The 14,278-nt window shown below is 52.0% G+C and overlaps 1 protein-coding gene across 1 annotated transcript in view; it reads left to right on the forward strand.

The window, feature by feature from the left end:
• Positions 1-14,278, forward strand: part of LOC114069106 (collagen alpha-1(VII) chain-like) — an 82,897-nt gene that overhangs the window by 13,029 nt on the left and 55,590 nt on the right. Inside the window, exons 13-30 of the mRNA XM_027905667.1 lie at positions 1-89; positions 1,133-1,279; positions 2,255-2,374; positions 4,732-4,875; positions 5,025-5,216; positions 5,513-5,652; positions 7,117-7,240; positions 8,433-8,576; positions 9,537-9,694; positions 10,177-10,302; positions 10,549-10,623; positions 11,069-11,149; positions 11,238-11,264; positions 11,466-11,510; positions 12,120-12,188; positions 12,288-12,365; positions 12,575-12,601; positions 12,721-12,774. Coding sequence (XP_027761468.1) covers positions 1-89; positions 1,133-1,279; positions 2,255-2,374; positions 4,732-4,875; positions 5,025-5,216; positions 5,513-5,652; positions 7,117-7,240; positions 8,433-8,576; positions 9,537-9,694; positions 10,177-10,302; positions 10,549-10,623; positions 11,069-11,149; positions 11,238-11,264; positions 11,466-11,510; positions 12,120-12,188; positions 12,288-12,365; positions 12,575-12,601; positions 12,721-12,774 — 1,840 coding nt within the window. The remainder of the gene's footprint in view (positions 90-1,132; positions 1,280-2,254; positions 2,375-4,731; positions 4,876-5,024; positions 5,217-5,512; positions 5,653-7,116; positions 7,241-8,432; positions 8,577-9,536; positions 9,695-10,176; positions 10,303-10,548; positions 10,624-11,068; positions 11,150-11,237; positions 11,265-11,465; positions 11,511-12,119; positions 12,189-12,287; positions 12,366-12,574; positions 12,602-12,720; positions 12,775-14,278) is intronic.

Consider the following 14,278-nt stretch of genomic DNA (forward strand, 5'->3'; position numbering starts at 1 on the left):
CACTGCCACTGCTGGGAACACTTTGGAGCTCTCCTGGAAGAGGCTTCCCGGGATAACTCACTATAAGATCTCCTGGGGCCCATCCAGGGGTGAGTATCCCGATCCCTGAGGATCCCCATCCCTCAGCCAGGTGTGGGATGAGCACAGAGCCCCAGGAACCCCCAAACCCCCAGGAACCCCCAAACCCCCAGGAACCCCCAAACCCAGCAGCTCAGCTCAGCCCATCCCTCTTCCCAAGCCCCAGAATGGAGCCCTGAGCCAAGTTTGGGTCTCTCCCAGCGGGATCCGTCGGACACGAGCCCGGCTGGGATTTGGGAATGCCGAGCAGTTCCCTCCCAGCAGCACAGGGGACAGCCTGGGGACCAGCCCTGCCCTCCCTGCCCGGCTCCCCAGAAGATCTGGGGGAAGAAGAAGCTGCTGGCCCCAGGATTGCTCATCATTCCCTTGGGGAAAAGTTCCTGCCCCCTGGGAAGGGGGAGAAATTCCCTCCTTGGGGACGTTGGGAGATCCCAACGGGCCTTCCCCCAACTCCCCCCTGCTGTCCCTTGGGTGTCCCTGCTCTCAGCTGGCCCTGGGGCTGGGGGATGCAGGAAACATCTGCTCTGGGACAGGACCTTTTCTCCAGGGAGCCCCACAGGGCCCGGCAAACCAGGATTCCCCTAAAAAAAAAAGGAAGATCCATCCTCAAATCTTGCCCTTCCCACCCCAAAAGGTTCATTTTTTGAAGTGCAAAAACACAAAGCAGAGAAATCTCTCCCCCCCTCCCTGGATATTCCCATTTTCCCAGTCCCTGGAAATGGAGGGTTTGGAGTGTATTCCCAAATTTCCTCCATAAATGAGTTATGAATCACTGGCTCTGCTGAGGAAGGTTCATTTTTAAGCCAAAACACAAAGCAGGGAAATCTTTCTCCTGATGTTCCCCCCTCAACAGTCCCTTTACACCTGAGGCTTTCCGGACATGTCTGTGTATTCCCAAGTTTCCTTTTCCCTCTCCCACAACTGAGTTATGAATCCCTGGTTTTGCCGAGGAAGCAAAAATGACATCGTGGGGAGTTTTTTTTTTGGCTGTTCCCAAAACAACACTGTGGGTTTTTTGTTTTTTGTTTTTTTTGGGGGGGATGTCTCCTCTCAGGTGGCTTGGAAAGCTCCCAGCTGGTTGGGGCAGAGGCAGATTCCTTCACCATCCCCAGGCTGAGGGAAGGCACCTCCTACACCATCCACGTGTCTGGAATGGTCAGAGGGCAGGAGGGACCCCCCGTGGTGCTGACAGCCCGAACCTGTGAGTGTGGGACCCCTGGATCCAAAATCCAGGAGATGATTCCATCCTCTCCTTCCATCACACGAGAGGGGGAAGGAAAACAGCAATACATTGGCTGATTATTCCTAATTCATGGAATCCCGGCGTGGTTTGGGTGGGAAGGGACCTCAAGGATCATCCCATTCCAACCAGGGAATGTTCCACTTGGCTGCTCCAACCTCATCCAGCCCGGCCTTATTCCCTCTCAGCTCCCACCAGAAAACACCCCCTGCTCCTTTCTTCCTCTTCCTGGGAAACACTGGGATTTTCCCCGTGTTCCCTTGCCAATAACTCCCACCCCCCCACACCCTGAGAGGCCATTTTTGTGGCTCATCCTCTTGGAATTCATAAAATCGTAAAATCAATGGGGTTGGAAGAGACCTCGGAGATCATCCAGTCCAAGCCTTGACCTGCCCAGGGAGGGGGTGGATTCTCCATCCCTGGAGGTGTTCAAGGACAGGCTGGATGCGGCATCAGTGCCATGATCTGGTGATCACAGCGGGGTTGGATCAAGGCTTGGACTGGATGATCTCGGAGGTCTCTTCCAACCCTGTTGATTTTGTGATTCTGTGATTCCTAAAGCTCCCCCCATTTCCAGCAGCTCCAGCTTCCCAAAAAACGCTGGAATGCCGTTGGAATTCCTTCTCCTCACCGCAGCTGAGGGGTTTGAGGAGGCAGAAAGGGCTCTCCAGAGCTCATTTTCCGGGCTAAGATGTCTTTCCTGCCACCCACCCCTCAGCCCTGGGGTGGCAGTCTTGGCTGGGACATTCCCAGCTGGAATGCTGGAGATTCTCCCTGCTCGTTGTGTTTCTACCTGGATTATTTTTTGCCCTTAATTTTATTAATTACCCCCATTTTAATTCAATTTACACCTCCCCAAGGCCTCCTTTCAGCCTGATTTCCTTCTTCTGGTGCCATCTACCCACCCCTAAATCTGGTTTCCTCCTTCCCCACCAGTGGATTTCCCCAAAATCTCCGAGTTCACAGTGCAGGAGGCCACGGCCACCACTGTCCTGCTGTCCTGGGGGGCTGTTCCTGGAGCATCCACCTACAAATTGACGTGGCAGTTGACCTCAGGTAAGGATTTTTGGAGCCCAGCTGGGCCTTCTTTTCCGCGTTTTGTGTCCCTTCATCTCAGCTCCTTCGTCTGGGGGAAAAAGAGGGAGGGAAAAACCAGGATGAGGAGGCTCAAAAAAAAAATGACCCTTTTGGCCAGAGGGAAAAAAAATCCTAGATTTCCTGGTGGGAATTTACTGATGGGCATCATCAGTTGTCTTTTCCCTTCCAGAGTCTCTGCCTGTGACCAGGGACTGTCACAGTGAACCAAACCCAACTTGTGTTTTTATCACCACAACCTGAATTTTACCTCTTCAAAATCCCCGCTCTAAAGAGCTTCGAAAACCCCCCAATTTTTATAGCCTGGATTTCCTTTTTCCAGTCGATTTGGCTTTGCAGAGTTTTATTCTCCTAAAGCACTGATTTTTTTTTTTTCCTGGAGTGGCCTAAAAACTTCTTGGGGTTCAACAAGTCGTGGTAGCCCTTCCTGCTGGGGGGGGGGTCAATACAGAACATGAACCCAACACAACCCCCCCCCTTTTTGAGTTCCCAGGCCACCACCTTGAATTAATTTTGGAATTCCAAGGCCATTTTAGTGTTGGTTTTTAGTTTTTGGTTTTTTTTAGCTCTACATTTTTTGGGGGAAGTGATTTTTGGAGCTGAGCATTCAGTTCTCTGGGGGGGGGTGATTGGAGTGGTTTAAACCCTTCCCTTCCTGTGGTCAAATCTCCATCTGTAAATAGCCCAAATTCCAGTGTTTTCTGTGTTCTCAGGAATGGACACCCCCACCCTGTGCCCTCACATCAATCCCCCTGCAACGAGTTTATAACTCTGGATTTAACTTCCTGATCAGATCGATTCATCTACCACTTTGTGCTACCACATCCAGCACAGCATCCAAATTTATGCTCCTGGGTTTAATTCCCCTTGATTAATTATCCAGGCTGGATAATTAACATGGGCATGGAAAGAAGAATTTTGTCCCCCTTTTTTTTTTCCTCTCTTCGATTCATTTTCTTCCCCGCAACTTGGATTTCTTTCTCCCTAAATTAACACTCTTTCATCACCCATCTCCCCCCCTATTTTAAGCTCATTTAATGCCCTCCCTGCTGCCCTTTATCCCATAAAAACTGGGCTCCCTTTTGCTGATTTTGGGATCATCCCAGGTGGGGACTCCTCTGTCCAGTGTCCCCAAACCCAGGGGATGTCACTGAGGCTCCATCCAGGGCTGCCCTTCCAAGGACCTTGGAGAAGTTCACCTGGATCTCTCCCTCTTCCTTGGCTCTCCTGAGCCACCTGCTCTGGTGGGAGGTGTCCTTGCTCATGGAATCCATGATCCTTAAGGTCCCTTCCCACCCAATTCCCACTGTGATTCCATGACTATTCCTGGAGCACCCCAAAACCGGGATTTTTCTGCCCCCACCTGACCAAGAGAAGCTCATTTGATGTTGTGTTTGCACCTCCAGCCTCGAAGTCTCTTGTCCCTCGTGGAACTTCATTTTCCCCCTGGAATCGTCCTCCTTTTCCAGTGGTCACAGATTTCCTCCTGCACGTCCCTTGCCAGTGTTTTTCTGGCCATCTTTCCCTGGGTATCATCCAGGCATCTCCTCCCTGAGCCCACCAGCAAAGTCTTCTTCCCATCCCAAAGGACATGTGGGATCCCTTTTCTCATCTCAATCAATTATTATTACATTTTAATCACCTGCTCAAAAGAAGGGGAGCAGCAGAATTTGGGGAGAGGCTGAAAGAGGAACTTAACTATTTTTTTAAAGCAGCAAAACCTCCCTTCCAACATTTTTTTTTTGGGGGGAGGGGGAGGGGTTAATTGAGAAGGTGGAAAGTTGGACTCGATGACCTCAGAGATCTCGTCCGACTTTGACTCTGCGGGTCCAGGAAAATGAAACAGGTTGTTTGCCCTGGTTTGATTTCTTTCCATACAAACTGAGCTTTTTATTTTTTAGTTGCTTTTTAAAAGTGAAATGTTATTTCAGAACACACACACAAAAAAGGGGCAAGTTTCACCTCGAACAGCATCGAAACTCCACTGCTTGGTATTTACAAAATCATCAGCATTTACAAAATAGGACACTTAGAAACCACCAAAACTTTGTCATGGCATTTTTCCTACTGATGTTTTAAATCAAAACTATTTATTGTGTGCCACCAAACTCCTCAAGTGAGTTTGGCTGCCAATTTACAGCAAACTTTTCCATTCACTGCCAAAAAATCGACCTTATTTTTTTTTCCCTACAAGCCGCCGCTCACCACCCAGCTCGACCCAAATCCCCTCCGTGAACCTTTGGAAAAAAAATTCCACTTTCCTTTTCCTTTGGAGTCTCCCTGGCTCTCAGTCATCAGCTCTCTTCTCTTTCCCACAGCTCCTGCTGTTTCCCAGGAGGTGCTCCCGGCAGCTTCCAGCTCGTTCCGGGTGTCAGGACTGAGCGCCGGGAGAACGTATCAATTCTCCATCAAACCCATCTTTGGGGACGTGGAGGGACCAGAGACAACTCTGCTGGGGCAAACAGGAGTGAAGGCTGCAGACCTGCACTCCACTTTCACCTGGCAAGCCGCTGGTGGGGCTGATTTCTCGCTGTTCCACCCTTCTGACTCCTCTTTTTTAGGATGTTTTAAAAGAGGGTTTTTTCAACCCCACCTTTTGTGGTTTCCTCTCCAGTGGCACCTCCTGGAGAGTCACCGAGCGCTCCTACAGGGCTGGCTATGAGGAGGACCCTCCCCACACCTCCCAGCAGCGTGGGGGTCACTCCTCTCCCAGTGGGCACCACCACAAAGCCCCCACCGAGCCCGGAGGTCCCCTCGGCCACCAGCGCCGTGTCCCCTCCACCGACCACTCCCCCCGGGCCTGGTGAGCTGTGTCCACGTGGGATTTGGGGTGGAGGGTGGAACAGTGAGCTCAGAGCCACCAGGGGCCACCATCTCTGATCCCAGGAGCCCAAACTGCTCCTCATTCCTCGAGCAGGGAGGGTGGGAAGACCCAAAATCTGTAAATCCCAAGGGCGAAGATGCCGCTTGTTTAACCACCAATGCTTGGCATCACGAGAGCTTTTGGGGTTTGCTTGGTTGCCCTGAAACCCCCCAAAAATCCCACATTTCTGCTTTGGGATCTCCCCCTTCTCACAGGGATCCTCTCTCCCCCTGCAGTCTGTGGGAAGCTCAGAGCAGACATCGCGTTCCTGGTGGACGAGTCCTCGAGTATAGGCCAGAGCAACTTCAACAAGGTGAAGGATTTCCTGTTCCGGATCGTCTCCTACTTCCCAAAGATTGGCCCTGAGGGGACACAGGCAAGACTCGGTTATTTCATTTTCCTGGAGGTGTTTTCCTTCTGGATACTCCTCCCCTTTTGCTCAGCCCTGCACAGGGAGCAGTTCTGTGCCCACAGGTTGTGGACCACAAAGTCCAAGTGCTCCAAAGACGTGTGAGATACCAAAAAGAACAGAAATTAAAATCTCTTGTTTTCCTGGAGGTGTTTTCCTTCTGGATATTCCCCTTTTGCTCAGCCCTGCACAGGGAGCAGTTCTCCCACAGTGGGTGGGAGAAAGTCCAAGCACTCTTTTTGTGTGACGCCACCAAAAAAGACAGGAATTAAAAGCTCCCAAGTGTCACCTTTCTCGCTTGGATACGTTTCCATTTCTCCATTACTTTTCCAAGAAAAGGAGATATCTTTTCCCTGTTCATCAGGAATGGGGTAAATCCCACCCCTCCTGGGTTGGGCTGTGGAGCCCAGGGGGTGTGTTGGGTGGGTATCCCCTTCTAGGACACCCATTCTGGATCCAGGTGGGGACACGGATGGGATGGAGACCAGCAGCTCCTCTTCCAAACCCTCAGGCCGTGCTGGGAAACACCCCCAGGACAACCAAAGCCTAAAAAAACCAACAAAGCCAATGGGAAGGCTCAGTAGATGATTAATTTGGGGTGATTTGTGTTTAATTAATGTGATAATTGAATCAGCCCTTGGAAAGGGAGAGTGACACGACTGCCCTCCAGCTGAGCAGGGAATGGGAACGTCTTGAACCCTTTGCTTGCAGATAGTTTTGGAGGTTTAGCTGCACGTGGAAGTTGCAAAACGACAAATAATTCTGGGGAGGTGAAGGCAATTCAGTTTGGGTGGTTGTAGGAGGAGCTGGGGAGCTCCCAGAGAACGAGGATTGAACTCTTTCTGCTCCTGTTGTGCCACAACTCCCACCCACTCGGGCCCTCAGCTCAGCAAGGACATGGAGGGGCTGGAGCAGGGACAGGGAAGAGCAACGAGGCTGGGGAAGGGAGTGGAGCACAAGTGCTGTGAGGAGAGGCTGAGGGAGCTGGGGGGGCTCAGCCTGGACAGGAGGAGGCTCAGGGGAGACTCAGCACTCTCTGCAGCTCCTGCCAGGAGGGGGGAGCCGGGGGGAGGTCGGGCTCTGCTCCAGGGAACCAGCAGGAGGACAAGAGGGCTCGGCCTGGAGCTGTGCCAGGGCAGGGGCAGGTTGGATATTGGGAAGAAATTCCTTACAGAGAGGGTAATGAGCCCTTGGAATGGGCTGCCCAGGGAGGGGGTGGATTCCCCATCCCTGGAGGTGTTTAAGGACAGGCTGGATGTGGCATCAGTGCCATGGGTTGGGTGACAGGGTGGGGTTGGATCAAGGCTTGGGCTGGATGATCTCAGAGGGCTTTTCCAACCCGGCTGATTCTGTGATTGTGTCACTGTGATTGTGTCACTGTGACTGTGTGACCGTGCCTGTCGCTGTGTGATTCTGTGCCTCTCCTGGCAGGTGGCTGTTGCCCAGTTCAGCGAGGAGCCCCGGGCAGTTTTCCACTTCCACCAGCACCGGGACCGCAACGGCGCCCTGAGGGCCATCAGAGGGCTGAGCTACAGCGGAGGCAACACCAGAACAGGTGGGTGGGGGTGACACCCCCGGCCCAGGAGGGGCTGGAGGCCAAGGGGACCTTTTCTTGGAGCCTTTGGAACCCCTTGGATCGAGTGTTTTGATCCCAGTCACTCGGCTGGAAAGTTGTGCTGGAAGATCTCTAAAATTCAAGAATGGAGGAATGAGCTGAGTTTGATTTTTCAGGGATGGGTTTTCCAACTGGTCTGGTGCCCTTTATCCACATCCCAATTTTAATACTGGGTTTTCTTCATTATTTTATAAATATTTCTTCATTAGCATATAAATATTTCCTTCATTAATAGTTTATAAATATTTCTTCATTATTATAAAAATATTTTCATTACTATATACATATTTTCATTATGGTATGAATATTTCATCATGATTTTATAAATATTTTCATTACTATATAAATATTTCTTCATGATTTTATAAAGATTGCACTATTATGTATTTATTCACTATTATAGTTCTTCATTATTATATAACTATAGTTCTTCATTATTATATAAATAGTTCTTATATTATTTATATTATTATTCTATATTCTATAATATATTCTATAATTATATAGAATATATATTATTATATATTATACCATATATAATATTATACCATATATAATATTATACCATATATAATATATATACAATATAAATTATTATATATTATATAGAATATATATATATAATGATATATATCTATAATTCCTGCAGAACCTTCTAATCCTTCTTTTTTTTCTGGAAGTCCTGTCAACAGAGATGTTTTCCCTCCCTCACAGAAATCTTCCCGTCCTGTTTTGGGGCTTTTTTTAACCCTTTCAGTCCGTGGGAAAGTCCTTTGGGAGACTTCCCAGCTCCTTCTGCAGACGTTCGGAACTGGGAATTCCGCGGATTCCTTTTTCCCCCCCCCCAAATCTCAAGACAAAAAGCTTCAAATCCTAATAATTTTTTTTTTATTTCCCCCCAAAAATGATAAGAAAAATGCTCCAAACAATTAATTTTCCCCAATCCAAAAGCACCTTTAGGTTCGGCCTCACCCGTTCCCAGCCTGGTTGACATCCTGGTGTCATCCACGGGTGACACCACCGGGAATTCCTTCCCTGCCTTCTCCCCCCGTGCAAGGGGGACCCCCAGAACCAAGAGAGAATCTTTGCCAACCTCTCCCCTGTGGGTTTTTTTTTTTTATCCCCCCCCCAGGTCGGGCCATCTCCTTCGTGCTGAAGGAGCTTTTCCAGCCCTCCAGAGGGATGAGGCCCCATCTCCCTCGGCTGCTGCTGCTGCTGACGGATGGACCCTCCCAGGACGACGTGGGGCCACCAGCCAGGGCAGCCCATGCTTTGGGTGAGCTTTTCCCTCATTTCCCAGTGTTCTCCATGGATTTCCAGGGGGTTGGAACATCCAGGGTTCCCCCTGGACACTCCATGTGAGGAGAACTCGATGCCCTAAACTGGGAGCAAAAATTCTCAGGGTTGTTTTGGAGTATTTAAAGGCAAAACTCCCTTCTTAATTTTGCACTCAGGCCCTTTAGAACTTTATCCTCTCATCTGATTACAATATTCAATTCTAATTGTGGTATTTGGGCATTTCCTTATGTGTTCCATCCACTTCCAAACCCATCCCTCCCACAGCACCGCCCTGACACACCTCCCCACTTGGAGTGGGAGCTCCCAAAAATCCCCTCCCTTCATCTCCCCTTCCTCTTCCTCATCTACTCTGACCCCTCCTACCACATTTTCCAGGCTCCTGAGCATCTCTGACCCCTTCTATCCAGCGTTTTGTCTCCCTCTCAGCACCTTCTGACAGATGTCAAACCCTCCATCCCGACCCCTTTGCCTGTCCAACTTCTTAACGACCAACATTAAACACCCCCTTTGGAAACCTCACCCCAAGGCACCAACAAGCTGTGCTAAAACTTAGCTAATAAATAGATTTTAAGGTTGGTTGGTTTGTTTTTTTTTTCTCTCCTTTATCCTTTTTTTTTTTGGTTTTTCTTCAAGTCGCACCCTTCAGGTGAGTTGTTGCTGTGCCAGGGGAGGTTTAGGTTGGATATTGGGAAGAAATTCCTTACAGAGAGGGTGCTCAGCCATTGGAATGGGCTGCCCAGGGAGGGGGTGGATTCTCCATCCCTGGAGGTGTTTAAGGACAGGCTGGATGTGGCATCAGTGCCATGATCTGGTTGGATCAAGGATGATCTCGGAGGTCTCTCCCAACCCAGTTAATCCTTTGACTCCCTGATTAAAAGCTTGGAAACTCTGACTTTAGGCATTTTCCTGCCTCTGCTGAGCGAGGGGTGTGTTGCAGGGATCCCCATCCTGTCAGTGGGGGTGTCTGGGGCTGACCCCCTGCAGCTCAGCAGGATCTCCCCACGGCAGAACCTCCAGTTCTACGTCAGCACCTTCGAGGACCTTCCCCAGCTCCTGCAGGAGCTCATCGAGGCCCTTTGCTCTGCCCCTGCCCAGGTGAGACCTCCCCTACCTGTTCCTGGTGGTGGAAACCACCCCACCCTGGCCTGGGATGGACACAAGGGTTGATGTTTCTTCTTCCCCTTCCCCCCACAAGCAGATTTTTCCAAGTGAAAATCAGGATTTAGGACCCTGGGGCCCAATCCTGACCTCACTGCCCAACCCCAGGGGAGGGGGGGGAAACCTTTGGAATGTGGGAATTAGGGAAGCTGAACCCTTGGGTGGGTTACCAAGTCGTTGCCCTCTTCCAAGCCCAGCTGTTGGGTCAGTGGGGTATTTTATAGGATCACAGCGTGGTTTGGGTTGGGAGGGACCTCAAAGATCACCCCCAACCCCCTTGCCCTGGGCAGGGACACCTTCCTGATTGCAGAGAATTGTCCTTAGTGCCTGCTGGGCCAGGGGGAGGAAGGAGGGTGATATTTAAACCTGCTGATGGGTGGTGTTTGACCCCCAATCCGAGCCAAACTCCGCCCCTGCAGGTTGCCAAAAACGAGGCCACCCAGCCCTTTGGCGACACAGAGATGGAGCCACAAGGCCCTGATCCATCCCCAGCCCAACCACAGGTCCAAGAAGAACAGAAGCCTTGTGGTCCCTGGTGTTCCAAGGTGAGATTTAATTGTCAGGGGGGTGATAATTCCAACAAAAATAAGACTTTAAAAGAGTCTGAGGATACGAAAAGATCTCCTGGTTGGTCGAGTTGGCTTCTTTTGTTGCACAGGCCAAGGAGGGGTTTAATCTGTGGCTTAATCTGTGTTTGGTGTCTGGTTTGAGTTTATTTGGCATCTTTTGGTGGATTTGATTTCCTGATGGTTGTTTTCCCCCCCCCCCCCGTTTTTCCTTTTCCTTGGAAGAGCTCTGGGACTTCAGCAGCTCCCAGAGGGTGGGACCCAAACAGCTCCCCCACCAAGGGTGAGAAAGGCGAGAGGGTGAGTCCAGCAGCACCACCCACCCCTTGGAGCAGGAATATCATGGAATGGTTTGGGTGGGACGGGATCAGCCAGGTCCAACCCCGACACCTCCCACTGTCCCAGGTGGCTCCAACCCAGCCTTGGATACTCCCAGGGATCCAGGGGCAGCCACAGCTTCTCTGGGAAATCCAGTCCAGCCCCTCCCCACCCTCCCAGCCAGCAATTCCATCCCCAAATCCCATCCACAACTAAATTCCTGGCCTGCAGGAAGAGCTCCAGCAAAGAATCCCCTCCAGATCCTCCAGGTCTGGCGTTGGGCGGCTCCGAAGATCAGGCGGGAGGGACCAAAACCATTTACGTGCCGGAATTTTTGGGGGTGCTCCCGACCAGCTGAGGCTGCAGGAAAGGGTTTGGAAGCCCTGGGGGCTGTGACCTGCACCCTGTTTCCTTTCCATGCATTTAGGGGCTCCCTGGGAAGGATGGAATTCCGGGGCTGCCGGGCCGGCCAGGCCGGGCGGGTCCTCCTGGTCCTCCTGGACTCACGGTGGGTGTTTTGTTTGTCCCACTTGGAATTTTGGGGGGGTGGGGGGGGTCAGTGTGGCCCTCAAACACCTCCCTCTCCTGTTTTCCAGGGTCTCCCTGGCATCCAAGGGGATGTTGTGAGTATTTGGAACCGTGGGAGCATGGAATGGTTTGGGTGGGAAGGGACCTTCAGGATCAGTAAATTCCAACCCCAGGGACACCTCCCACTGTCCCAGATTGATCCAACCTGGCCTTGGACACTCCCAGGGATCCAGGAGCATCTGTGGTCTCGTGTCTCATTTCCTGTTTCACGCTGCACAATTTACTTTTAATTCCAGGGACCTCCCGGCTCTCCAGGACCAGCAGGGCCAAAAGGAGACAGAGTGAGTTCCATTCTCAGGGTTCTCTGGGGGAAAGAAAAAAAAAAGCTGTTTCCAAGCTCTGCTCCCTTTTTTTTCCCCAATAATTTTCACAGTGACCTTTGGCAAACTGAGCTTCTGAGCTGGGTCCAACTTTTCCAGTCTTCACCGGGGGGAGTTGTCCCTCAGTTTTCCAAGGGGGAATAATCTGCTGTGTTCCTGGAGAGATCACAGGACTTGGCACATTTAATTGGTTATTCCCAGAAGGAGGGAGAACTTGGATGGGTCCTTTTTCCTGCCTGAGTGTTGGGAACCAACTTGTTGTCCTGCGTTCTGGCCATGGAAACGTTTCCACATCAGTTGTGGGCAATCCCAGGAGCTTCTTATCCTTTTCCCTGCATCCCAGTGCACATTCCTGCTCCTTCCCTGCCTCCCTCCCCTGTGGCTGAAGCCCAGGAGTGGATCCTGCTGAAATCCATCCCCTGGGATTTGAGTTTTCTTCTGAGCCAATCTCGAGTCTCGGCCCCTCCTCTGCAAAAGGAGGCGGTTTGGGATGAACTTTCCTTCCCCCTGCTGATGGAACTGCCCCTAAATCCTGCCATTTCTTGCTCTTCCTGGTGTTTCTTCCCACAGGGAGAGCCAGGATATGTCCTGGGAGGAGTGGAGGTGATTCCTGGCCGGAATGGGCAGCCTGGCCCTGCTGTGAGTGTCACCCTCGAGGGCTGGAGGAGAAGCAGCAAAGGGAGCTGGGAAAGATCCCAACCCCCCCCTCCCTTCTCCTGCTTTTTCCTGGTTTTCCAGGGCCCCAAAGGGCAGCCAGGGGTTCCTGGGGCAGCAGGACCACCGGGATCGCCGGGACCACCGGGAATCTCCATCAAGGTGAGATTGTTGTGGCTCCAAGAAAGGGGAGACCTGGCACCACATCCTGCAGGTTGAGGAGAGGTCTGGACACCTCAGGGGGTGGGAATTTCGGTCTTGTCAGGCTTTAGGAGATGCTTTTTTTTTTTTTGTGGGATGAAGTTGGGAGAGGAACTCTCTTGAGGTGCCCATCCCGTGGTAAAGGTTCCTCGTTGTCCTTGGTGTTCCAGGGGGAACCAGGGGATCCAGGCACCAGGGTGAGTCCTTTGGGATGCAAAGCCCTCTCTTCACCACCATTTCCCAGCTGCCCGAGGGGCTCTGCTTTCCCAAACTTCCCCAAAATCCGTGGAGTGAGGTCGTGCTGTGCTCCCTGCAGGGCCCTCGTGGGAGGAGCGGCCTCAAGGGGGACAGAGGAGCTCCAGGAGAGCCGGTGAGTGGCCCTGGGGAGGAGCCACCAGCCGTGGTGGGAAGGGTTTGGTGGCCTTGGAATGTCCCTTGGAATGTGGGGTGGGATTAGGGGGACGGTGCCCTGCTCTTCCTCGTGGAATGTGACCCTTCTCCTTCCCAAATCCCACCTGCCCTGGGGTCAGGAGGTCAGAGAAATCCTGGGGAAGTTCAGAGGAGGGAGAAAAGGTGGATGAGGAGGGTGGGACAGCAAACCAGGCAGCAGATTTCACAAAATCCCAGGATATTCTGAGTTGGATCCACAGGGATCAATCACCCAGAGCGAGGGAGGTGGTTCTTCCCAGGAGAAGTTCCACAGGGAAGTTTGGGGTGTGGGAAGATGGGGTTGAAGGGGGGATAAGAGAATTTCAGAGGTTCCAGGAGGACCACCGGGAATGAAAGGAAATTTGGGAAATGCCTGGATTACAAAGGGCTCAGAGCTGAGGGATTGTGAGGGATCATGTCCACGTGCTGTTCCTGCCCATGGTGATCCATATTCCCTCCCTTTGCCATATTGTGGAATTGTATCCCATAAATCAGCCACTTCCAAGTGTCTGCCTTCACCATTCCAGGTGGATTCTCATCCCGTCCAAGTGAACAGCTCCTTATTTTCCCTTCCTCAGCAAAGCCAGTGATTCATAACTCATTTATGGAGGAAATTTGGGAATACACTCCAAACCCTCCATTTCCAGGGACTGGGAAAGTGGGAATATCCGGGGCGAGGGGGGGAGGGGGGAGAGATTTCTCTGCTTTTTGCACTTAAAAACGAACCTTTTGGGGTGGGAAGGGCAAGATTTGAGGATGGATCTTCCTTTTTTTTTTTTTTTAGGGGAATCCTGGTTTGCCGGGCCCTGTGGGGCTCCCTGGAGAACAGGTCCTGTCCCAGAGCAGATGTTTCCTGCATCCCCCAGCCCCAGGGCCAGCTGAGAGCAGGGACACCCAGGGGACAGCAGGGGGGAGTTGGGGGAAGGCCCGTTGGGATCTCCCAACGTCCCCAAGGAGGGAATTTCTCCCCCTTGCCGGGGGGCAGGAACTTTTCCCCAAGGGAATGATGAGCAATCCTGGGGCCAGCAGCTTCTTCTTCCCCCAGATCTTCTGGGGAGCCGGGCAGGGAGGGCAGGGCTGGTCCCCAGGCTGTCCCCTGTGCTGCTGGGAGGGAACTGCTCGGCATTCCCAAATCCCAGCCGGGCTCGTGTCCGACGGATCCCGCTGGGAGAGACCCAAACTTGGCTCAGGGCTCCGTTCTGGGGCTTGGGAAGAGGGATGGGCTGAGCTGAGCTGCTGGGTTTGGGGGTTCCTGGGGGTTTGGGGGTTCCTGGGGGTTTGGGGGTTCCTGGGGGTTTGGGGGTTCCTGGGGCTCTGTGCTCATCCCACACCTGGCTGAGGGATGGGGATCCTCAGGGATCGGGATACTCACCCCTGGATGGGCCCCAGGAGATCTTATAGTGAGTTATCCCAGGAAGCCTCTTCCAGGAGAGCTCCAAAGTGTT

Source organism: Empidonax traillii, unplaced genomic scaffold (assembly GCF_003031625.1).
Source record: "Empidonax traillii isolate 1590-97213 ecotype Southwest subspecies unplaced genomic scaffold, ASM303162v1 scaffold1191:size203906, whole genome shotgun sequence".
NCBI classification, from domain to species: Eukaryota; Metazoa; Chordata; class Aves; order Passeriformes; family Tyrannidae; genus Empidonax; species Empidonax traillii.